This window comes from Callospermophilus lateralis, chromosome 3 (genome assembly GCF_048772815.1).
Source record: "Callospermophilus lateralis isolate mCalLat2 chromosome 3, mCalLat2.hap1, whole genome shotgun sequence".
Classification (NCBI taxonomy): Eukaryota; Metazoa; Chordata; class Mammalia; order Rodentia; family Sciuridae; genus Callospermophilus; species Callospermophilus lateralis.
In genome coordinates this window covers 122,328,556-122,355,733 of record NC_135307.1, presented here as the reverse complement: position 1 = coordinate 122,355,733, position 27,178 = coordinate 122,328,556, and the positions used below count along the sequence as shown (strand labels likewise).

At 36.4% G+C, this 27,178-nt stretch overlaps 1 protein-coding gene across 1 annotated transcript in view; it reads right to left on the bottom strand.

The window, feature by feature from the left end:
• Oca2 (OCA2 melanosomal transmembrane protein) overlaps positions 1 to 27,178 on the bottom strand; it is a 320,901-nt gene that overhangs the window by 138,360 nt on the left and 155,363 nt on the right. The window contains exon 18 of the mRNA XM_076849417.2: positions 11,314 to 11,441. Coding sequence (XP_076705532.2) covers positions 11,314 to 11,441 — 128 coding nt within the window. The remainder of the gene's footprint in view (positions 1 to 11,313; positions 11,442 to 27,178) is intronic.

The window sequence follows — 27,178 nt, the reverse complement described above, 5'->3', positions numbered from 1 at the left end:
TTTGGGGAACATGCAACATTTTGACGATTGAATGGAAGAAAAGGAAGTCAAATTGGGGTGAAAGATTCTGCTGACAGAAGAGGGTGCCATTGAGCAGGAATACTTTAAAAACAAGCAAGACCAATGGCATTAACAGGAGAAAAGGGAAGTCAGACATATAAAGCTAGTGCAAAAATAATCTGGAAGTGAAATCTCACACCTATTGGCTGAGGAAATTTCTACAGCTATGAAGAAAACTGTAAGCCCACACTTTGAAATGAAGGAAGTGTGCTGAAGCAATCATTTAAAAAAAAACATAAAACTCATCTTAAAAGTTAGAAATTCCAATGTTGATTGAGCTCAGGAATTAATTAAAATGCAAAGTTTTCTCAGAAATGAAGAATAAATTTATAAGATGCCCAAGGGACAACAGACACAAATGAAAATATTAAAAGGGTCATCAAATATAAAGGTATCAAAAGAACTGAGAGAATAAAATAATTTAATTAATTAAATGAGTCAGAAATCCCAGAGAAGAAATAAAAGACTTGCAACAAAGGATGATACTCTTGATATATGTATGGCCTTTATCCTCAATATATGTATGGTCTTTCTAAATACAACTAAAAACCCAGAGGCATAATTAATAAGTATGGTACATAAAAAAGTTTCAAATTTTCATGACCAAAAATAATCACACACCACACAAAGTCTCAAAACCATTGACAGAAGAAGAAAATAATTGCAGCATATATCACAACCAAAGAGCTAGTATTCTTAATAAATGAAGAACTCTTTAAAACAGTGCCACAAAAACTCAACAGGAAAATGGCAAATTGACATGAATGCATAATCAATCAAAAATATATAAAACTATCCTCAAACATGAAAAAAACAGATACTCCAACCCACTCATCTTTAAAGAAATGCAAACCAAGACAACACTGAAATTTGATTTCTCACAAAACTGGCAAAATTAAAAAGTAGACATCACATTCAATTTCTGTAGGAAAACAGAAACTTTCAGTAATGCCATCAAAAATATAAAGCAATACAACTCTTGTGGAGGGAAGTTTGGCAAAAACTTATTAGAACAGGCACTCACCTTTTGACCCATCAATCTGACATCCAGGAATATACCCCCTGAAAATAGACCTCCAACCACACATTGTAGCATTGTCTGTAATTATAAAAGACTGGAAACAACCTACATACCTCCATGTATACAAGGGAGGTTGGATAAACTATAATGCATTCAGTGCATGGAATACCACACAGCTATACATGGGAGGAAGAAGACTACTGTGAACTGACTTCCAAGACTTACTGTTAAGATTTTTAAAAAGCAAAATGTGAAAGATTATTTATACCCCACTACCTTTTAAATAAGAAAGAAATTGACACAAAAATAAGAATTTATAGACTTATAAATTTTACATATGTAAATACATATACATACAGTATCTATATACTTACAAGGAGGAGCTGAAAAGCTAGAAAGATGGGAGAATGAGAACAGGATAGGGGACATGAGGAAGAAGTGACACTTCTCTTCATCTACATCCATATGGCATTGATTCTTAGAACCATAGCAATATTTCAAATACCTCCATCTCAAAACTTCATTACAAATGAATAAGAAAATATATGGAAGGGAATGGAGAAGACAATAATTAACCTAAATAACTTTGGGAAACAGTATTTTGACAGGTTACCGGAAGGCTAAAGACAAAAAGAACTGCATACAAATATTGTGATGGAGTTAAGCCTTTCTCACACAGGCTTATGGGTTAGTAGTTCTGTGACTACTTTAGATGTATGTTAGAACTAAACAAAAAGTGAATATATATTTTAATAATGAGAGTGAGACACAAGTCATGTGGTATTGGATTGGATCCAAGGCATCAATATCATAGTTTTCAACCTGTATACAGACATGGATGTGGGGAGGGTGTTAGTTTATACATACATATAGGCCTAGCCATGCTTACCAAGAAAGCCTAAGTTCAGTGACACCTAAGTTACAACACGCACACACCCAACACCCAGATCTCGGCTTCTATGTGCCATTTTCCAATAAAAGGAATGAGAGCTTTTTGGAGAAGCAGTTGATGCTAGGCCAAAGGAAAGTGAAATTCAAAATGGAATCAGGAATATTTGGTAATGTCAGAAAGTGAGGAAATACTTGAAAATCGATGAGATTGTGTCAAAAGGACACAGGAGCCAAAAGAACACTGAAGCTACTCCCAATAGCCAAAAGCAGAACAATTTGAGCAAAAAAATTAAGGATATTATTGAAACCCGTGGAATAAGATAAAAATCCATGAGCCCTTATTGATGTAAATAAACAAGCAAATAAATAAATAAAGGGGAAGGACAGCTCTTCCTTTCACATGAACTCATCTAACAAATGTAGGAAGAATAAGAATAATACAAAATCACCATTAGGCAAACACCACCGTCTGCTGTTGGTAGAAGTCAGTGCAATATAGGTTCATGGAAACAAATGTGTCTAGTTATTTTCAAAAACAGAGTACCCCTGACTGACTATGCTTCAGGGTGGCATGTTTCAGGGCCTGTGACAACATGAAACAAAAGGATTAGGTCCCAGGAGTATTCTGGAGAATTCAGGTCCAAAATGACAGGAAAGAGGTCAGGAAATCCTCAAACTCTGGAAGGGTTCAAAGATAGTATGAAACAGTCGATATGAAACAAGGGGTTCAGGGCCAACCATTCTGAAAGGTAGGTGGGGTGGGCCAGGAAACCTGGATGTGAGAGACTTGTGCCCTTGTGTACAACACCTCACCCTCATATGGGATAACAGCAAATAGGTTGAATGTGAATAGGTTAAATCAAGCTTTTAATATTAATAAAAATTATTAGGGGGGCTAGGGAAGAATAGAAGTACTTTGGATTAGAAAGAGAGGAGTGAAAGGAGGGGAGTAGGAAAGATAGGACAATCAATAGGACATTATTACCTATATTACATATATGATCACACGACTGGTGTAACTCTACATGATGTACAACCAGAAGAATGAGAAGTTATAATTCATTTATGTATGAAGTGTCAAAATGCACTCTACTGCCATGTGTAACTAATTAGAATTATTAAAGAAAGGAAAAAAAAACATTTTAAATAAAAGTCATTAATGGAAAGTGGTAACAGGAGAAACTCTTTTAAACCCCAGCTATGAAATCAACATGGATTAATTGTCTAATCTTACTGATCTTTATAAGAAACATTCAAGTTTAGCATTGATAAACCTATTGTAAAAGTAAGGAAACTGAGACTTGGAGGTATCGAGGTAACTTGTCCAACTTGCCCAACGTTTCATGCCTAGGATGAGGCAAAGCTGAGATCTGAACATAGATCTCTCTGATGCTAAAGCTTGTACTCCTAAACCTTATGCTCCAATTGCCTGTTCACCTGATTAGGAAGAGCCATTCCTGGACCTGGGGATTGCCCACTGGACTGCTCCAACCCACTTGCTTTGCCAGCATGCCAGAGGTGCATCCAGCTGTGGTGAGGTCTGGTTGAGAGTAATGATGCTTTGACTGGTCACCAAAAGGAGAAGCAAAGCAAGGACCTGTTCTGTAAGGGTGAGTGGGAACAAAACGGACAGGAGTACTCGGGAGTGAAGCATCAGAGTTGAAAGCATTAGGATTCCAAAATGGCCAAGAGTGCTCCTCCTTCAGAAGGGATAGCTAGAGCATCTTACCCAGGTGCTAGGACCCTGGGGTCGAGGTCCTGTCAGAATGAATGACAGGCTGCCCCTCTGCACTGTGCTGGGAAGGCAAGCATGGGAACCCCAGATTCATGGGAGCCTCAACTGCCACACTTCAGACTAGCAAGTGGAAGAATCACTGAACTCCCCAAAACCCCACAACCGAAATAAGCTCAGTTCCCTGTTGGTTTTCTAGACTGATGATGTGGTGTCAAGATGTAAGCCATTACAGTAGATCAACAAATTCTGCCAAGACTCAGGTCAAAATGAAGAGGTTGGAAACTAAGGCAAGGGTGTCCCCTTAGCTGAAGTTGGAAACCCTGCCTGTTGGTTTCAGCACCAAAATTGCCTCTCTCAATTAAAACCCAAACCAACAGTATTCAGAATTTTCTTTAATTATTAGAAAACAGAAACCTTGCTGGGCTGGTTTTGTTGACATTAATCTAAGGCCCAAATTAAATCTTCGCTTTTTCTGGTAGAACACATATTGTATCCCTTTAATTGCCAGAAAAGTGGTTTAGAATCCAATATAACTACATTTTAAAAAATTATATTCTGATTTATTAAGTTGAATATAATCAATGCTATATGTATCTGCTCTGTGGAATAAGATACTAAAGAAAACAGCTAGACAAATTGTCTTGATTTAGTGCTTACATGTAGAATCAGCCCAGTTCTTGTCACTATAGTATAGTAATGAATATCATGAGAAGAAACTGAGACATAATGGCCTTTCCCAGTGTCAAGTTGACTAAATCAATACACCCCACATGGTTCCTCTAATCACTCAAGTTAGTACAGATAAAAGAAAAAAACATTAAGAGACAATTGGAAGGCATAAAATGAGCTATAAAGAAAATACACATTAAAAAATTGAAGGATTAAGAAGTCTAAAAAGATCTACAAATAAATTAAACATCTAAGAAGATAAATGTCATATAGCTCTACTCAAAGAACCATTGTTATTCTCAGACCTGCAATTTCTTGAGGCAGTGGTAGGCCTGGGTGGTAGGGATGCCCAAGCCTGGCCCCAGCAGATCCCACCAGCTCCTAGACTGTATGCTTATGACTGTACTAGCTTGGGAATGCTCTAAGTATTATGATTAAAGAAATACAAAAGTAAAATTAACATTAGGAAAAAAACACCCAGATAAGGGATATGAACACCCACACACAGGGAGAAAAATGCTAGAAACAACAATTGTATTTCTCAAATATTCCAGATCAATTTTAAAAACGATGCTGATTGGATGCACTTTGCTGTGGACCATTTTTTTATATTAGAGAGAAACTTTGCAATGTGCCTCAAGGAACACCCAGATACTGAAGTAATTCATATTGCTTTGGAATTATTACTAGCATTAGAAATAAACAATCATTTACTTTAGGGAAAAAAATAAACTAGAAAAAAATAAATGTGGGGAGCTTTACTTTGAAGTGGTCACACAAGAAGCCTCATTCCCACAGCAAAAAAGGAAGAAAGAGAGAGAGAGAAAGAAAATGAAAGTCTCTAAAATTGTCTTAAGGGTGAACAGTCAGCAAGTAAATAGACATTAACTTCAAAGAAATCAATTAAATCTTGTTAAAAACAGTGAAAGTCAGTGGCACTACAACCCATTCCCTCTTCTTCCACCACAGGCTCAGAATGATGGAGACTCCACGAACATGCCCAGGAAGGCAGGGCTCCCTCTCGCTTAGCTCATAGCAAGGTCTACAAAGTTTCTGGGAGATATAGGCCATCGGCATTTCTCTATGTTGTACAGCCTAACTCAAAGAGAGCCTTTCAAGAAATCAAGAGATCTCTAGCTCCACTCAGCTGCCACTCATAGGGAAGAAGTTCTATCTAGAAACATCAGATAAGAATACTAAGACCCTGATCCCTGGTGGCTCTTTCCCTTGCTCACTTGTAAGGCAAAGTTTCTATGCCAAGAGAGACAAGTCAGGAAGACCAGAGACTACAGCCCGTACCCACTACCTGGCACAAAAAGCAGAGGTGTCGTCCTGGGAGAAGGCCACTGTCCCTGCCTCTGGAGTAGTGCCTCAGGGGTTTTTGACCAGGAGGAGAGGCACTCTTTTTGTTTTGATCTTTTATCTAAAATACGCAAAGAAATCTTAAGTCTCAACAATAAGAAAGTGGACAATATGATTTTAAATGAGCCAAATATTAACTGATACTTCATCAAAAAAAAAAAAAAAGATAACAAATTGACATATGAAACGATGCTCCACAAGAAAAAGGAACAATTTGACACTGTTTAGGTGGGATTGTACATGAGTACAACCATTAAGGAAATCAGTGGGGAGTTTCCTCAAAAGACTAAGAATGGAACTTTCATATGACCCAGCTAAACCACTCCTTAGTATTTATCCTGAAGAATTAAAACCATCATGCTATAGTAATACATGCATGCCCATGTTTATAGCAGCACAATACACAGTAGCCAAACTATGAAACCCTCCTAGGTGTCAATCAGTGGATGAATGGGTAAAGAAAATGTGATCTACATACACAATGGAGTTTTAGTCAGCCCTAAAGAAAAATGAAATTATGTCATTTGCAGGAAAATGAACAGACTTAAAAACATTATGTTGAGTAAAATAAGACAAACTCAGAAGGTCAAGGGTCATATGTCTTTTCTCATATGTGGAAGCTAGAGAGGAAGAAGGACAAGAAAGGTGAGGAGGATCTCATGAAAATCAAAGAGAGATCAGTAGAGTAGAGGAAAGGGGCCAGGGAAGAGAGGAGAGAAGCGAAATATACTGGGAAATAATATTGACAAAATTATGTTGTTATATTGTGTGCATGAAGGAATATGTAACAAAAAAATCCCACTACTATATACAATTATAATGCATCAATTTTAAAATGTGGAGAGAAAAAAAGAAAAGATGCTCCACACCATGTCATCAGGGAAATGAAAATTAAAATGATGAGATACCACTCCACCTATTAGAATGGCCCAAATCTACAGCACTAACAACAACAATGTTGATGAGGATGTACAGCAACAAGAATTCTCTTCATTTATTGCTGGTGGGAATGCTAAATGGTATAGCCATTTGAAGAGATTAAACACTCTTACCATATGATCCATTAATTTTGCTCCTTCATGTTTACTCAAAAGAACTGAAAACTTAACATTCACACAAAAACTTGCATGAGGATGTTTACAGCAGCTTTATTTATAATTGCCAAAACTTGGAAGCAGCCAAGAAGTCCCCAAAGGTAAATGGATAAATGAACTGTGGTCATCAAACAATGGACTACGACTCAATGTTAAAAAGAAATGAGCTATCAACCATGAGAAGACATGGAGGAAAATCAAATGCATATTATTAAAGGAAAGAAACCAATGTGTGAAAGTTACAGACTATATAATTCCAATTCTAGGATATTTTGGCCAAAAACTATGAATATAGTAAAAAGATCAGTAGTTATTAGGTGTTGAAGGGTGATGAATAAGTTGAACACAAGTAGATATGTGTCATTATAACTCTGTCCAAAACCACAGAATGTACAATGCTAAGAGTAAACCCTAATATAAACTATGGACTTTGGATGATGACATCCTTGTAGGTTCAATTGTGAGAAATGTACCACAATAATGGGGAACATTGATAACAGGAGAGGCTGTGCATCTGTGCAGGTGAGGAGGTTGGGAACACACAGGAAATCTCCATAGCTTCCTCATCATTTTGCTGTGAACCAAAAACTGTTCAAAGAAATAAAAACAAAATTAACTCTTAAAAATAAATCATCTGGGCTCTAGTTCAGTTGGTAGAATGCTTGTCTTGCATCCACAAGGCCCTGGGTTCAGTCCCCAGCACCACACAAACAAAAGAAATAAATAAAATAAAATAAATCAACTGGGAATTAGTGGAATCTAAAAGTTGTGTGTGATATGAACAAACACCTTAACAGATCAGGGAAATATATAAACTTTTTAAAAAATAGAAAAATGTTGGGCTGGGGTTGTGGCTCAGTAGTAGAGCATTTGCCTGGCATGTGTGAGGCACTAGGTTCGATTCTCAGCATCACATAAAAATAAGTAAAATAAAGGTCCATCAACAACTAAAAAATATTTTTTAAAAATGGAAAAATGATGACTATAAATACCACTTTTTCAGTATTTATATCAAACATAAACTGAATAAATATATCAAATAAAAAGAAGATATTGGTGAATGGGTTTTTTTAAAATGTAATTCAACTATATGAGATTATTTCTGTCATGTTAGGTTAGATATATTGCACAAACAGTTAAAAATAAAAAATCTATAGTGGCCATACAAATATAAAACTGAGACAAAATTGTTTCTAGAAGCAAAAAACATTTCATAATGATTCATATAAATGGAATCAACAACAATCCTTCAGGAAGATTAATCAGCATCCAGAGTTGCTAAAATACCTGATTAAAATTTCTAGTTTTTTGACAACAATTACAATATATGAAGAGGAGGAAGACAGTAACCCATACTCTGGGGTAGAAACTGTCATTGAGGGACCCAGATATTGAACTTAGTAAAATTTCAAAACAAATTTTGAATATGCTCATAGAACTAAATTAAATCATGCCTAAAGAATTGAAAACTAATAACAGCAGTGCATTAAATAAAGACTATCATAAAAGGATAAAGATTATTTTTAAGAGAACAGAATGGTCATTTGGGGATTGAAAAATATGAATGAAATTAAAAACTAAGAGATTCCCAATATCAGATTTGAGTTGATATAAAAAGACTTACTTAAAATGAAATAGTTCAATAGAAAGTATCTAATCTGAAGAACACTGAGAAAAAAAGAATGAAGAAAAATAAAATATTAAAAAAATATAGAATACAATCTAGCAAATCAACATGTTTATAATGGGAGCTTCAGAGAGAAGAAAAAAATTTAAGGGAAGAAAGGAAACATGAATAAAAAATTAGTAACCCAAGACTATCCAAATATCCACGTTTGATTAAAAATATTAGAGAGCTGAAAAGCTGAAAAAAAATGACAAGCAGAATAAACACAAAGAGATCCACTCCTTGCTGCAACGTAATCAAATTACTGAAATATGAAATGACACCTCAAAAGCAGCAACAGAAAAGTTACTTGATATGCACAAGGGATAAACAATATTGTTAAGAGCTGTCCTTCCATAAGAAAAAATGGAGAATGCAGGCAGTGGGATGATAGCTTGGACTGCCTGAAGGAAACTACCAAGAATTCTGTAGAGATCAAGCAATACAACACTTTGACAATTAAAACAAAATAAAGACATTTGTATATAAACAAAGAGAATTTGCAGCTAGCAGACCCGCTTTACCAGATATAATGAAGGAATCCCTCAGGGTGTCACCATATAACAGCTTAAATCCATATAAAGCAGTAGAGAGTTCTGGAGAAGGTAAGTATTGAGGGTAGATAGATAGGAGATAAAATGATATATTTTCTCTTTTTTCTCTTAATTGATTTAAAATACATTGCATAAAATCATGACAAAACTGTACATTAGGCATATCACATAAAGATAGGACATGGGACAATAATGGCACAAAGGGAAGGAGGACAAAATGGAAATATGGGAAAGATTTCTGTATTTTGCCAGAAATTAGTATTAGTTCAATATAGATATATTTGTGTGTGTATGTGTATGTATGTGTGTGTGTATATATATATATATATATATATATATATATATATATAAATCAAGATGTATAACTTAACCTCTGGAGCAGTTAAAAAATAATTCAAATATGCGGTTTTAAAAAAATAAACAAAGACAAGAATTAAAATAGTACACAAGATAATATTCACATAAAATAAAGAAATGAAGGAGAAAGAGCTGAACAAAAAAGATATGAGACAATAAAAATATCAAAACAGCATACATTAAATCAACAATAATAATTTTTCAAAATTGACTTCTCATATCTTTTTTTAAAAATGTCTGATTTAGTTGTAGGTGGACACAATACCTTTATTTTGTTTCTATGTGGTGCTGAGGAGCAAACCCAGTGCCTCACACGTGCCAGGTGAGCATTCACTGAACCCCAGCCCCAGCCCCAAAACAACAGTTTTATCAAATGAAATGGATTACACATTTCCCAATCAAAAGGGAGAAATTGTCAGATTGGATTTTTTAATGATAATCCATTCAAAGAGTAATAAAAAATGAGTGGAGATGGCTATATTAATATCAGACAAAATACACTAAGACAACATTATTACCAGAGAAAAAGAGGGACATTTGATAAAGACAAAAGTTCAAATGATATAATAATTATAAAAGTCTATCACCAAACAAAAGGAAGAACATATAATTTAGCTATAGTAGTTGGAGACTGTGATATCTCACTTTTAGGACAGTTACCAGAATAACAGTAATCTATAGGAGACTTCAGCAAAAATGTTAATAAGCATGACATATGGGGCATTTATAGAACATTCCAGCACACAATAGTAGAACACACATATTCTTCAAGCAGAATAAAACAGACCAACACTATAGTGACCACACAACAAGTCTCAATAAAATTTGAAAGGATTGAAACCATGCAAAGTGTGCCCTGTGACCACAACTGAATTAAACCAAAAATCAAAAACAGAAACAAACATGGATGAACCCTAAGATTTGGAACTTTTAAAATATACTTTTAAATAACCCATAAAACAAAAATAAATTACATGGAACATTAGAAAATAATTTTTCAGGTTCACTGAATGAAAATGAAAGTATAAATATATGCTAAATTTAATGCAAAAGAGCAGTGTTTGAGAGGGAACTGCCTACAGAGTAGCATTTTTCTATGTTAGTCAACCTTTGAGTCTGAGAAGACACAAGTTCATAAATAGTCTCAGGATTAAAATGTGTTGTGAATAATTCTACAATAAGAATTGTAACTGAAACAATGGGGTTGTGGCTCAGCTACAGAGCACTTGTCTATCATGTGCGAGGCCCTGGGTTTGGTCCTTAGCACATAAAAGTAAATAAATAAAATAAAGGTATTGTGTCCAACTACTACTAAAAAATAAAATAAGTAGATAGATTATATAGATAAAAACAATACCTATTGTTCACTCTTTTCCATGACAACACCGAAGTATTCAAATATAACACAAACTGAACTCGGTTATCAAGGTAATGTTACCCTGTAAATTTGTTGTCACATGTCATTTTTCTCCAAACCCTATTTTGAGCAAATTCTACTTGTCTTGACATATAATAATTGTACATTTTATGGGGAATGGTGAGATGATTTGATAGACCTATACCTACACAATGTTCAAATCAAGATAGTCAGCATTTCCACCTCCTTAAACACTTCAGATTCATTCTCCTTTATAGCAAATGAAATTAGAAGAAGTTTCCAAGCCACAAAGAGGTTGTGCAAAACACAAAAAAGAAAAGAAAAAAAGCAATAGCAACCTAATAATTAAAAAAAAAAACATTTAGATGGCTTAGGTAAAAGTTGGTTAACTTAAAATAATCCAATTACAATTTTCCATAATTTTCTACATAGTAATATGTAGAAAGACTTATAGACTTAGGCTTTCTTTGTTTACTGAATAAAATATGAAATTTTAAAAGCAGATAAAAGATAACAAAAGTCTTACCTCCATCAATACGAAGAGTGCAGCAAAGAACAGAAGGGTTGCCCATTCCACTCTGTGTAGAATTATCTCAAAATCATGGATATCAGCTAAAATTAGCAACCAGATGGCACCCAGAATAGCAATCCATCCTGAAAAATAAGAAAATGGAGATATATATGTTCAATTGTTAATAGACCAATTAATTATTCTCCCCTGATTAATCCCTTATTGAGGATAACTGATATGTGGCAGACTGCACGTATTTAAAACGAATAATTGCTATTTTGACTTAAGTGTAGATTATGAAACCAACACTATAATAAAGACAAATGCACATATTCTTACTGCTCAAGGTTCATGCATACCCATGCTCTCTACCCCTCTAGCTCCTCCTATCACCCCCCCACACACTTTCAGTAAACTATTCATCTCTTCTTTCACTATAGTTTAATTTACATTTTCTATATTTTATATAAATATAGACTCCCTATTAATCATACAATACATATATTTTGCTCTGTTTCTCAAAGAACAGATCATGTAGCTAGAAAATCAATAGTCAGCATAATTATTTTAAGATTCATTGGTTTTGGTTTGTGGATCAATAGTTCATTCTTTGTCACTGTTAGTAGTACACCATGATATGGTTATGACACATTATACCATTCACCCTTTGATGGACCTTTGGCTTGTTTCTAGTGTTCAACTATTACAAATGAGTGTGCTGTGAACATTCATATACAATTCCTTGAATATACACATGCTTTCCATTCTCTTGGGTAAATATCTTGGAATGGGATGGTTGGATCACATGAGAGGTTAATATTAAGGAGTGCCGTATGGAACACTTATGTTTTAAGAAATGGAAAAACTGTTTTCCAAAAGGTTTCCAGTTCCTCCACATCTTCACTGAGAATTGGTCAGTCTTTCTGATTCTAGACATTCCAATGGGTGGGAGATGGATATCTATTGTGGTTTCAAATTACATTTACCTATTGATTCATCTTATTGAGTATCTTTATGTGTACTTATTTGCCATCTATATATTTTCTTTCATGAAGTTTTTGTCCAAATAGTCTACTCACTTGCTAGCAGAGCCAATTGTGAAACCCAAAATAAACAAAAGAAAAGAAATAACAAAGATTGAAACACGAATCAATGAAATAGAAAACAAAAATATTGGTGATATCAAAATCCGGTTGTTGTTGGTTTTTTTTAATAAATAACACTAATAAACTTAACCAATCTGAATAGGTTAAAAAGTGAGAAGACCTTTTTGTATTCATTTTCTTTAATTGCCGTAACACTCAAACATGGTAGCTTAACATTACATCACAGTTTTCATAGGCTATAAGTACAGAGGGTTTGTAGCAGGGTGTCCGATTCCTCTCATAAAGCCAAAGCCAAGATGTTGGCTGCATTCCTTTCTAGAGACTATGGAAGAGAATTGTTTCCTTGCTTATTCAGGCTGTTGTTATAATTCAATTCCTCATAGCTATAAGAATGAGGTCCCTACTGCCTTACTGGCTATCACCCAAGAGCTGTTCTCAGCTTCCAGAGGGCACCTGCACTTCTTGGCTCCATCTTCCAGGCAATGGTGAGTCAAGACCCTCTCACACTTCAGATCTTTTCTGCCTCTTCTGACACATCTCCCCCACTGACCCTTCCATCTTCCTCTTCCATTTTTAAGGGTCCATATGATTATATTAGACCTGTTTAAGCAATCCAGGAATATCTACCTCTATTAAGGCTTATAACCTTAATTTTACTTACAAAGTCCCTTTGACATGTAACAAATATACCCAGGCATCAACACCAGAAATTAGAATGTAGACACCTTTCAAGTAGGGACTGTAGGTATGTATGGGTTAGTGAAAGAAATTCACATTTTAATAATATAGATTCCACAAGCACTGTATGTATAAAATCTATATTATTTGTGTATTTTTTTAGTTTTTCTTAAAAATATCTTGTAAAATCCCTGCAATCTTTTGTGTATAAATTAGCAAACTGGTGCTAAAAGTTATATAGTAATGCAAAGGACCTAGAATACCTAATGCAACTTAAAAAAAGAAGAACAAAGTTGGAAAATATATACATTATGTCACTTCAAGACTTATCCAGAGCTCCTATTGTATAAAGCTACAATAATCAAAATGGTGTGGTACCACAACAAGATAATCAAATTCATCAGTGGAGAATCTGGAAATAGACCAACACAGTCATGGTCAATTGATTTCCAATAAAAGTTCAATGGTGATTCAGTGAAGAAAGGGAATCTTTTCCAGAAATTGTACTATAACAATTAAGCATCCATATGCAAAAGAAATTTTACTCTGATTTATTCATTAATTATATTCAAAAGTTAACCCAAATAGATTGTAGGCCTATATGTAAAGTTTGTAAGTATAAAACTTCTAGAAGAAAACAAAGGAAAAATCTCTGGGACTCTGGGTTAGGCAAAGTTTTCTTAGATACAATCCTAAAAGCATGGTTCCTGAAAGGAAAGTTTTATATTAATGGGACTTTATCAAAATTATGAATTCATGCTTTTCAAAAGGCACTGTTAAATAGAAGTCCAGTAAGGGTTATATTTTCCCTATACATACATGGCTGTGGTAAAATTTAGTTTATAAATTAGGCACAATAAGAGATTGAAAACAATAACTAATAATAAAATTAGAACAATGACTGTTATAAAACTGTGTGAATGTGTTCTCTCTCTCTGCCCCTGAAACATCTTATTGTACTTCACTCCCTTCTTGTGATGATGTGAAATCAAACAATGCCTACATGCTGGTATGAAGTAAGGTGAGTAATGTAGGTTTGGATGTAGCATTAGACTACTACATAGCACCTGTATTCACGTAAGCCTTAAGACACTGTGATAGTTGATCTGATAGCTGAGATGACTAGTAAGTAACCAGGACGGGAAGCAGAAAAAGTGTGGACACATCAGGCAAAAGGATGAACACGTTCCAGACAGAATGGAGAATGGCTAGAGATTTTATCACACTACTCAGAACAGCAATGCAATTTAAAACTTATAAATTGTTTATTTCTGGAATTTTCCATTAATATTTTTGGACCCTGGTTGACCTTGGATTACAGAAGCCACACACAAAACCACAGATAATGGGAAAAGGAGGGACTATTGTATAGGACTCAGCACTATCTGCAGTTTTAGGCATTCACTGGGGTTCTTGGCACATACGCCTTATGGGTAAAGTGGAACCACTGTAATTTGTAAGAGAAAAAAAATGAGTGTTAATGAGAATTTGTAGAAATTGGAACCCTTACATATTGCTGATGGAAATGTAAAAATTGTTCAAACTGCTGTGGAAAAACAATCTGGCAGTTCTTCAAAAAGCCAAACATAGAATTATCACAAGGCCCACCAAGAACCAATTCTTGTACACCAGTGATCATGGCAGCACTATTCACAATAGACAAAGTTGGAAACAACCCTCATAACCATCATCAGATGAATGGGTTAAAAAAAAGAGATGTCATATAACACACTGCAATGTCATTCATGTTATTCAGCCATATCTAGTATATGCAAACTTCTAGAAACAGAAAGTAGATTAGAGACTACCAGGGTCCAAGGAGGAGGGCGAGAATAGGAGTTACCGTTTAATGGCTATTGAGTTTCTGTTTAGGGTGATGACAAGTTTTCAAAGTTGTGGCGATGATCCACAATATTATGAATATAATTAGTGCCACTGAATTGTAGACTCAAAAAAAGGTTAGAATGGCAAATTTTATGTGAAATATATTTTTACAATGATTAAAAATAAAAGAAGGAAGATGTGTAGGGGAAGTACATTGTCATTTAGGGTGTGGGGGGGCAGATCATAAAGCCTTACACAGCTAGCAAAGACGTCAGGACCTCATTCTGTTGACAGAAGTCTCTGAGGTTTCCTAAAGCTGAGAAGCCCGAGTTTTCCATGGGCCTCAGCTCCCTTGGCCTGAGAGACTTTATGATTTGTCTTTGAATTCTCCAGAGCACCTACCCTAATACAAAGGACAGACACTTATTCTCGGTCCATCACATTGAATGTTTGATTCCTTGATTGCTTCCCTAAAGATAGATCATTTCATATATTTCTGGTTTTTTTTTTTAAATTCTTGTTAAGAAAAATTGCATTTTCCCTGGGCAGTGCTTTTCTACACCCAGAAATGGCATCCCTTTATTTGCTCAGCTCTATGGCAATAAGAGCCTCTCTCAGAGTCACTAAAAACACAAGTTATTTTTCTTAAGCCTAAGAAATTTCAGTCATGACAGAAAGCAGGAAGCTCCTCTAGGACTCTTTTTATAGTCTTATTTTCTCTTATCATTTCTGGAGACCTAAATTTTCATTCATCCACAACTCCTGCCATAGCACTCATCAATCCAGTTTCAGAATAGGTTTTATATTCACAGAATTTTGTCTTATCGGGAAAATTCCCTGCAATAGCCTACAATTGAATGGAGACTCACCTTGTTCTTGCAAAACCTCGATTTTTTTTCCCTTAATTTTAAACACACTGCCTGCAGAGCTGGCAACACTAATCAACTGCCTGAACAAGAATATTTGCTTGGTAATATGAAATCCCTTAGCTAAAGAGCAAAGTGGCACCTTCTAATGGGACCCCCAGGTCACCATTAGCAGTGATCCACCCCATTCTCACTCAGTACCTTGATGACAGTGACAGTGGATGAAGTTGTAGGGTATTTTATAATGTGCTGGAATAAAAAAACACTAATGGGAACATTACAATTTCCAGCTTTCACATTCTATTACAAATTCTAACAATGTGTCATTGAGACGATTCTTTTAAAAATTAAAAGTTTGGTTGAGTGAAGATGAATAAGGATGAAAAGCAGCATTTACCTGAGATGACTTTATCCTGTGGAGCAACTATTAAGCCCCCTCCTTGAATGCACATTCATCTCTCACGGAGAGCTTTGCCATTCCTTAAAGCAAAATTTGTGATAAATGCTTGGTACTTTCATTTGTATCTCCAGGAGAGTCAAGTTTCAATGCAGAACAAATAACTGAAGGAACCTTTTCTGCCCCCATTCCTAAAGCTCTAGGCAGCACAGTTCAAGCGAGCATAGGACAAACAACCTCCATCATGCACTATGTGGCCTCCTTGGAACTCACCCATCATCTTCCAGCAATCCAATCCAGAAGGAAATGGAGACTCCCAAAGATGAGCTGGTTTCTTTCATGTTACACAGCTTGCTAGGGACAAAACTAGGATTCAATCCCTAGTCTACAGAATTTCTTTTCATGCCACCAAGTTGGATTCTTCTCCTGTGCTCAGTCTAGATGGAATGTTTTCACTATTTATGAATAAATTTGGTTTATTTATCTGAAACTTCTCCCCAAAATGTGATTTGTTTACTATAATGAGCAATGTAGCTTAATTTTGTTCTATCTGAAACCTTGTGGCGTTTTACAAAGGATCCTTTGAACATGTTCCTGCCTCTAGACATTTTGCAGATGCTTTTTACCAAAAGCAAAATGTCCTGATGAAACCACTACCTACAGATAAGATGAACCATCACGTATGTCTAAAGCCAAGCAGGCTGCATCTCCAGAGAATATCTCAACCATCACTATTCTATGTTCATCCCTCCAACCAGGAAAAATCACAAATGGGCTATACATACTATGCATAGTACAAGCCACCCTGCCTGTCTCCCTTTGATGAAGTAACTCATAATGGCTACACACTGCCTAAAATAGGCCAAATGAGCCTCGTCTCAAATAATCAAGGTGAGGACCTTCAGTTACACAGCTACACTGTGATTTTCTGTGAGGTAGCTCTCAACCTGTCCTCAGTCATCATTTACCCAGGCAGTGGCCCGCTCAGTGTTCCATCCTGAGAAATCCCAGCCCACAGTTGGGTGGGCGAGTAGGACAGCAGCTGGCTCAGAAGCAGTTAAGTTCAGTTACAGCACTGTGCAGGGGGCCACAGCTGTGAGACCCAAAGTCAGCACCACTAAATACCTGAGTAATTGTTCTATAGACAGACAGATTTTCTTTTTCTTTTCTTTTCTTTTTTTTTTTTTTTTTTTTGGTACCAGGGATTCAATTCAGGTTACTTAACCACTGAGCCACATCCCCAGCCCTTTTTGTATTTTAGAGACAGGATCTCCTGATTTGTTTAGGGTCTCACTAAGTTGCTAAGGCTGGCTTTGAACTAGTAATCCTCCTGCCTCAGCCTCCTGAGTCACTGAGATTATAGTCATGCACCACTGTGCCTGGTGACAGACAGGATTTCTTTTTATGAGAAAATGCCTATTTTTTCCTCATTTTTTTTTTACACTCAATGCACTTTTTATATTATATATCTTAAGACTTTTAAATCAAGTAGTTTCCACCTTTTTTCTTCTTAAGCTACTAAGGGTTTATTTTGTTTATTTGTTTTTTAACATTTGTTTTAAAAAGTTATACATGACAGTGATAGACCCAACCTGATCTTTTATTAAAATTGGGAGCCATCTTGCCACAAAGCCATGAAAAGCTAATTTTGGCTTTATTATAAATTACTGCGAATTCTGAACCTGCTTGAAATGCCTGCCCGTGCCTTGAACTCACCCATGCCTGGCTCTCTGACCAGATAGCAGCCCTCTCTGAAACTTAGTGACACCTCATAAATATTGGCCTTTCCTGGCCAGACAACAACCCTCTCTGAGGCTCTAATGGTCCTCATAAATTCTGATGTTGGGGCCAGCAAAAAATGTAAACTACCGTTAGTGTGATGCTTGTCAGAGTTCTGTTATCTGTAACCCCCCTTTGTGTAACTTTCTGGGCTATAAAGCTGGGCTGTAGGAAAGGTGGGGCGGCTGTATTGTTCCCACCGTTTTGGGAGGGAGAAGCAGCCCAGCCGGTTGAAATAATAAGCTTGCTTTAATTTGATTTTAATTGGAGTCAGTGGTCTTTTCTTGCGTCCTGGTCTAACAGACAGTAGAATGCATTTTGATACATCATATATAAATGGAGTATAACTTCTCATTCTTCTGATTATACATAATGTGGTATAACACAGGTTGTATAATCATATATGCACATAGGATAGTAATGTCAGATTCATTCTACTATCCTTCCTGCCCCACTACCCCCTCCCTCCCTTATACTCCTCTCCACCCAATCCAAAGTACTTCTAGTCTTCCTTACCACCACCACCCTGCCCATTGTGAATTAGCATCTGCATATCAAAGAAAACATTTGGCCTTTAGTTCTTTGGGATTAGTTTATTTGCTTAGCATGATGTTCTCCAGCTTCACCTATTTACCTGCAAATCCCATAATCTCATTCTTCTTTAAGGCTGAGTAATATTTTATATATATATATATATTTCTTTATCCATTCATCCATTGAAGGGCACTTAGGTTGGTTCCATAGTTTAGCTATAATGAATTCTATAAACAGTGATGTGGCAGTATCACTGTAGATTCTGAATCGGCATTCTACTTGTCTTTTAAATCCAGCAAAAGCCAGACCGTTTTCCTCTCCTGGTGTTTCCTAAAGTGCTTAGCCATCAGCCTGAGCAGGTCACTCACATGGCACTAGGGCCTGCATCAGGCACTGTTTCTGAGGCCTCCATATACATGAACTGATTCAGTCCTCACAGCAACCTATGGGTACGGAGGCATAGAATAAGTGCAGAACTGGAGGGAGGCTTAGGGCTAGGAAGATCTAGCTCCAGATCTGCCCTTCTCCCTTTTACATCCAGGGAAGTGGCTTCTAACCGTCCAAGGTTCTGGCTTTGACTAAGACATCAAAAGTCACAGTGAAACTCATGCTCCTTTGAACACTTAGAGGCTTCCTTGTGGTTTCCAATCAGGCTTAGGAAGCTCTATGGTCACATCAAGTGAGTAGTTGGGAAGGATAAAGATGATCAAAACATAAGCAATTCTATTTCCAAATATTTTGCCTCAAATAAGATTTTTCACTAATATTGCAGGCTGGCATAGATACCCAGGACCCTGCTAAGCCGTCCCTCCCCATCCACTCCATGTCCCCACCCTCTCTACCATGGAGGCTGACTTGTATAGACCATATTGAAAGGTTCTCTTGTCCTGGACCTCAGCTGGGCTTTGCCAAGGGGGAACCCAGCAAGAGAATGAGCCAGGATGAGAGTGAGCTGGGGACTTTCCTACTTTGGGATCTCTCTATACAGGGCCCTCACACTGAAGGTCACACTGCTCTTTGCAGAGTGACCTTGTCATCACTGCATCCTCCCAGTTTCTAAGAATTTCCTTCCTCTCACACACCCCCAGCCCGGTATTGCTCTGGAATACGCCCTTCCCTTTGTGGATTTCCTCCACCTCGCCCACACTGGTACACAGTCCCCTTAGTAAAGTCAATGCAAATTACCAAGTTGGAGTGTGACGTGTTTCCTGGCGGGATCCTGATTGATAGAGTGAATTGTATTCAGTTTTTCCTTTTATAGACATCTTCTACTATACCATACATGGAAAAAGAGCATCAATTTTAAATAAAACACATAGCTCAGTTACCAAGGAAACATGCTCATGTAGCCAGCTCCCTGAACAAGAGATTGAAAAGGATCAGCATTCTAAAAGCCCAGTTAGATCCCACCACTCCCGACATTCTTCTCGCCTGACCCTTAACACCACAGGACAGATTCGCCTTATTTTGAGTTTTTAATAGAAAGAATCACATAGCATGTACGCTTTCCTGTCACTTCTTTTGCTGAACATGTTTGGGAGATTTTGTCATTTGTTACAGTTACAGTGATATATTAATTTTTTTATTTCTACATAATATTCCACTGCATCACTGCCTCATAACTTATTCATCCTTATAGGATTGACAGATATTTGAGTTGCTTCCAGTTTGGGGCTATTATAAGTGGAGCTGCTGTGAGCATTTTCAGACATATCTTTTGGTGTGCACTTCTATACATTTTTGTTGGGCATACAATGAGAACAAAATTTCCAGGCAAGCATTGACCTAAACTTAGTAGATGATGCCAAATTATTTTCAGACATCATTATACAAATTTAAAATCTGATCAGCAACATATGGCATTTTCTATTGCCCTACATTTTCTCAGCATTTAATTTTCTCAGTCTTCAATTTCAGCCATTTAGGTATGAATGTGATAGCATCTCATTGTGGCTTAAATTCACACTTCACCTGATGACTTCTGAGGTCGAGCAACTTTTTATATGCTTATTGGTAATTTCAGTATCCTATTTTGTCAAGTATTTGGTCAAGATTCCTATCAATTTTTATGGGGTATTCTATCTTTATTAATCTACAGGTGTCCTTTTTTATATTTTAGGTATAATTTCCAAATGTAACCAAAGATATGATTGGGACTGGTCTTTTTTCACTCTGTAGTTTCTTTTCGCCCACTTTGCAGCATCTTTTGAGAAACAGAAGTTCCTTGTTTTAAGCTAGTCAAAGTGATCAATCTCAACCTTAGCCATCAGCACTCTTTATATCTTATTTAAGACACTGAGTCATATGGCAGTCTTTGATGACATAGCATGATCTGCCTAAGATATTTAGAAGGATCCTATTTTACATCCTACTTGGTGAGCTTGGGTCCTCTTAAACTAAATACATGCCTTGGGAAGGGCATACAAAACGGTAATGTGGTGGGAAGGAGGTACACACCTGCCTAGACTGATCCGCCACATAAGATCTGATGAAGGTCAGGAGTGGGAACCAAACAGACTTCCCATCTCAGAAGGGAACATTCTCCTCCTCCATTCAAAAGTAGTGGACCCTGGCTGGGCCTGGGCACTGGCATACAGGTCGCTGCTTACTATATCAGGTGGTTCCAGCTTCTCTTCAATAAAAGTAGAAAAATCATAATTTTTCTCTGTAGCCCTTCCATTCCATCTCCAAAAAAAAAAAAAAAAAAAAAGGAGAAAGAAAATTGGGGGTGGGAGGCAGAGTGGATAGGACAGCCCAATATCCCTGCAAGTATTCCCTTTAAGATGGCAAGTAAAACCTTCAAATCATTCAAGGATGCCTGTGCTTGGAGACAAGCAGACTTTTCCAAATACTTACACCTATAGCGAACACACACACACACCTAAGTAGTGCTCCGTGTCCAGGTTGCATACCAAATGCCAGCTCACTCACAGAGCAGCAGGATAAATTCCTGAGATGAACTGAGAGACAGCTTCCACCACACCCATATACTGGGTACCCTCAGGAATGGGTCCCTATGGCCTTCAGAAAGGTTAACTGCATATGAGTTCTGCCAGAGGACTGCACAGTCTCATGGAGAAGACAGCCCAGGAGCATCTCCCATAATGTACAACATGACGGCTACGCTAGAATCATGCACCATATGCCATAGGCGTCTCTGAGGTAATCCACACACTCTGCTGAGGCCATGGGTGACTGAACCAGAGTCTAACTCGACATTGGAGCTATTCTGTGATCGGAGGCATCTTTGAAGGATGTTGAAAACCCTCCAGGGTCTGAGGAGCTTCAATACATGAGAATGCCAGTGAGAAGGAAGGGGCCACAACTAATGCTTTCTTATATTTTTAGATATCAGTGTCAAATCATTTTCTAACTTCTATTTTAAAAAAAACATCAATTGGAGTTCTCGGTGTAGCTCATCGACATTAAAGGAAGGAGACAAACTCTCAGAACTCCACCAACTTGAGGTTACGTGGAGAAAGCAATATTTCATCCCACAGGCAGGTTCTCCTTGGATCCAGTGGAGCTGCCTGGATCACAGAGTACACAACTGTAGTGATCTGCATTACACATGAACACAGCCCCAGGAGTTGGGCAATAGAGCAGCCTGGCCCTGAGAAATATACCTAGCTGCCCTTGGAGATCACAGAGGTTTGCCACCGGGACTGTCCCTCTCAATCCTCAGGCTCCTTGAAATTCAAAAAGGTTGCATATTCAGTGATTCTTTCATGCCCACCAACATCCAGGCAGATCTAGATAGTCACTCCTAGTGGCTGAGTTCTATGAAGCTTTCTAACACATAAGACAACAGATCATGGAAAACGATTTTAGAATGTGTTTTATGTAGTGGTTCACAAATACACATCAGAGCTCACTGCGCATGGTGGTGCACACCTGTCACCCCAGTGACTTGGGAGGCTGATTACCAGTTTAAGGTCAGCCTCAGAAACTCAGTGAGACCCGTCTCAAAATAAAAATGAATAAAATGAGTTGGGGCTGTACCTCAGAGGTAAAGTGTACCTGGGTTCAATCCCCAATATCAAATATATATATATCAGAGCTCCTCATATCAGTCACTTTTTCCTTGGTATACCCTGAGGAAGTTTTCCCAGCCCCATAAAGATAGGTGAAGCCACAAAACCAACCTCATCCTTGGGCTTTGAGCAAATGAGACACATCTTCCTAACCCGGCATTTAAGGGGAGCTATAAGCTTTATCCATTGTCTCTTCCCTGCAAGTTGACCCTGGAAACTATCAATGTGGTGGCATTACACAATGCTGGTTCCTCTGTCCACAGGCACCCCCATTGACCAGCATGGTACATGTGGTATCAGCAAGAAAAATCCTTTGTTAAATCTTCTGAGATGCAGGATCACTATTTTACCCAGCATAGCCCATTCTATCTGATATGTCTGGCCTGAGAAAAATATCAGATGCACAGGGTGTAAGTAATAGTATGGTGTGTTTGCTAATGTTCAAAGAAAAACTAGGTCAGTCATGTTTTCAGTTGTTGAGTTTTGCTCCAATTAACTGTGTCATATTCACTGACAATGGAACGCTTAATTTCCACAAATGAGCATTTGAAAAACTGATTCTTTTATGATTACAAGCCTCAGAAATGATGATATTGCACAAGATTAATTCAAATTCTTGTTTAAATTATCAATGTGGAAAAATTCAAACATGACTCATAGCATTGCTTCAGAAAAGCAAGTGAAATTTTTGATACAACTCACTCTTCTAGTCTTATGACTGCTAAGTCAGAGATGCCCGGAAACTTAAGTAATCTCTTGGTCCCTGTATTTCTTATAAGCTTATAGACATGATATATCTAAACTTGTCTTTCTATAACAAATATGAGGCGTGTCCTTCTTGTTAATGCCAAGGGGAAGTATAATTTACATAGGAAACAATTTTAATATATAGGGAGATGACTTAGAATGTCAAGGTTAATAACCAATGAGAAACCTGTAAATAGCAGACATTTGATCTGACACTTTTAACAATTTTCTTGATAAAATGCCTTTCCAACACTGTTTATCCATTGATGACCCACAGATATTTTTGTTTAAGTGTACCTCTAACATTTCTGAAAAATTCATGACTTAAAAGCTGATCTGTTCTCTATCAAAATCATCCAACTTAAAAAAAGAAAAAAAAAACATCCCTCAGCAGTCTTACTGATTATGTGCAGACCTATGTGATATAAGCTATTAGGGATAAAAAATGAGGGGAGAAACAGTCATTAAACTGTTTGCTCTTTTCTAAATTCATTGATGTGTGTGCCGGATGGAGGATATTGGCTGCATTATTCAAGACATACTGGAGCTAATAAAAGGAGAAGACCACGAACATTAATAAATACTTAATGTTTAGAGAATCAAAATCAAAACATAACCAACCTTGTGAAATATATCGCTAGATTCCTGTCAAAGTTGTAGTTTGAAGAAACTAGAGGAGAGGAACTAGACTTCTTTATCTTCATATCTCACTGTGATTTCATAGTGCTCAAAAAGTGTACTTCAATCTGATTGGTAAAAATGTTCTAGAGTCAGTAGCAAATTACTTTTATAGCAAAACAAGGTTCCTGGTACTGTACATCACAATTAAAATTGTCAGGTAGATGAGAAAACATGTCTGTGTGTTATTTAGTAAAAGATTATTTCTTAATGACAGAGGCTTGGGGACCCAGCTGTCAGAAGAGGGCATGAGATGGTTTTGAAGAATATGGAGAGGACAGATGAGTCCACTGCACCTCTTGAGAAACCACACATGAAGGACTAGAAAATCTCATGTATCCAGGCTCTGTGAGGGCTCTTGTCTGGTCATCAACCCCCTCCTCACTCAGACCAGCCTCGTATCTCTACCAAAAGCAAGCATTAGGCTATAAATCCATGAATTACATTCTTAAAGTTGTCTTTTCCTCTTGGACTTCTTGGCAAAGTACCTAGATAGCCAATTTCACCAGGTAATCAAAATTCACAACAGCCCCCAAGGAGAGATGTTGTTGGTCACCAATGATTAACAGACAGAAATACATCCCTCAAAAATAATCTCTGATGTTAATGTTTAAAAACAAATATCTATAATTGAATTGCTTTGAAACTTATCTGTGGAGTGAAGTCAGTGAGAAAAGCAAAGTAAGACTTCTACTCCTCATGAAAGCAATGAGGACACTGGCAAATCTCAAAATCAACTGTTTTGGAACTAAATTGAACAAAACCTTTCAAGAAGTGCTTATTCAAGAAAAAACAACTGAATATTGATCATAATAGGAAGTCTGTGAAAAAGAAAAGGAAAGATGAATAAAGAAAAGTGAACAAAGCCTCAGAGGCTTATGGTAGGAAACCATTAAGTGCACCAACATACGTATAATAAGAGTCCTCAAAGAAAAGGAGAGAGGGAGTGGGGCAGAAAAAAAGGTGAAAGAATAATGGTCCAAAACATTCCAAAAGTGAGGAAAAACATAAATCTCCACATCCAAAAGCTCAATCAGGTACAAGACAATTCAAAGAGATCCACATCTACACATCATAATTAAAACTGTCAAAAGACAAGGACAAGGAGAATTTTGAAATAGTGGGAGAGAAGCAGCTGATCATACACAAGGGTCCTTAATAAAATTATCAGATGGTTTCTATTCAGAAACCAGCAGGATAATGGGTCTGGGATGACATATTCCAAGTGTGAAGTATAAGACTGTCAACCAAGAATTCTATCTCCAATCAAGCCATCCTTCAAGAAAAAAAGAAAAAAAATTGACATTTCCCCCAAAACTAAGAATATTCATTGTTAGAATCTATTACATACAAGAAATACTAAAAAGAAGTCTTTGATCTGAAAGGAAAGGACTTTGGAAAGTAATTGAACTCCATATGAATAAATAAAGAGCACATATAGGGATACTTATATAAATAAATATAAAAGACATTAAATATGATTTCATAACTTTCATATTAATCAAAAGATAACAGCATAAAGCAATGATTATAAAACTGTTAATGGGCAACTGTTAATATATAAAAGTGTAATTGTATGAAAATAGCACAAAAATCAGGGGAGAACAAAGATATATAAGAAGAAAGTTCCTTTACAGCATTAAAAATAAATTGATATTAATTTTAACTAGGCTGTTATAAATTAAATGTTTATTGTAATCTCCAGAGCAACCACTTTAAAAACCTCAAAAAAATAGAGTAATAGGAAATTTAAATGGTACATTAGAAAATATTTAAGACAAAAAGAAAGTAATGGAGAATAAAAGGACAAAGAGATGTAAGACAAAGAAAATAGCAAAATGGCAGACCAGATTCTACCCTATCAGCAATTACAATGAATACAAAAGTTTATTAAACACTCCAAACAAAAGTCAGATGTTAACAGCATGAATATGTTAATCATCAAAATATGTGCTGTCTGTATGGATTTACTTTGGAGTCTAAGGCAAATAGGTAGAAAGTAAAATGATGAAAAAAAGAAATACCTTGTAAACTGTAATCAAAACAGAGTTGAAGTAGCTGGGCTAATATCAGTTAACACAGGCTTTAAGATAAAATAAATTGTTACTGCAGATCATTTATTTTATAATGGCAAAGGGAAATAATAAAACCATTATCAATAAAATAAAACCATTATCAATATATATATATATCCCTAACAAAAGATCCCAAGAAAACATGAAGCATATAAGTTGACAGAATTGCAACAACTGTGGAAAAACAACCTGACAGTTTTTCAAAAGGTTAAGCACAGAGTTGCAGCATAACCCTTCAGTTTCATTCCCAGGTATACTCCCAAAAGGATTGAAAACAAATATCAACACAAAAACTTGAACACAAATGCTCATCACAACATTGTATTCCCATGTAAACAAAAACTAAGAAAATTCATTGCTAGAATCCCTTTCATACAAGAATTACTAAAAGAAGTCTTTGAGTCTAAAATGAAAAGACTTTGGAAAGTCATCCAAATCCATATGAATAAATTAAAGGCACATATAGAGATATGTACATAAATAAATATAAGAGACAGTATGGATTTAATTTTGTAACTTCATATTATTTAAGGAAAGTAGCTAATTGGACTTAGAAATTCAAGATCTATGAATATAATGGAATATAACTCATTCATAAAATGAAATGAAGTATTAATACATGCTAGAGCCTGGATGAACCTGGAAACATTATGCTAAGTCAGAAAGCCCAGACAGAGAAGCAACAGGCTGAATGAGTACATTCTATTCAACATATTCTGAATAGGCAAATCCACAGAAATAGAAATAAAAGGAGAAGCAGTTTCTGGGAACTGAGAGTCAGGGGAAAAGGAGCAAAACTAATGGGTACAGGTTTATTTGGGGTCTGATAACAATATCCTAGAATTGGATACTGGCCATGGTTGCACAACATGGTGAATATACTAAAACATACTGATTCATACATTTTAGCAAGATGAATTTTATATTATGTAAATTCCTTATTTTATTTCTTTAAAAACTAAGCCATTTTTGCTATTCCATGATTTCATTTATTCAGTGCTGTGGTGAAAGTGGAAAGTTACCCATGATGAGCATAATAAGGAAAATAGCTAATTATCCTAACTACCTAAAATACCCAAGGTCCATGTATATTATATTTATCATCATTGTGAAATAATCACATTTATCAAGATAAATACTTGGGACCAGGATGGAGCCAATC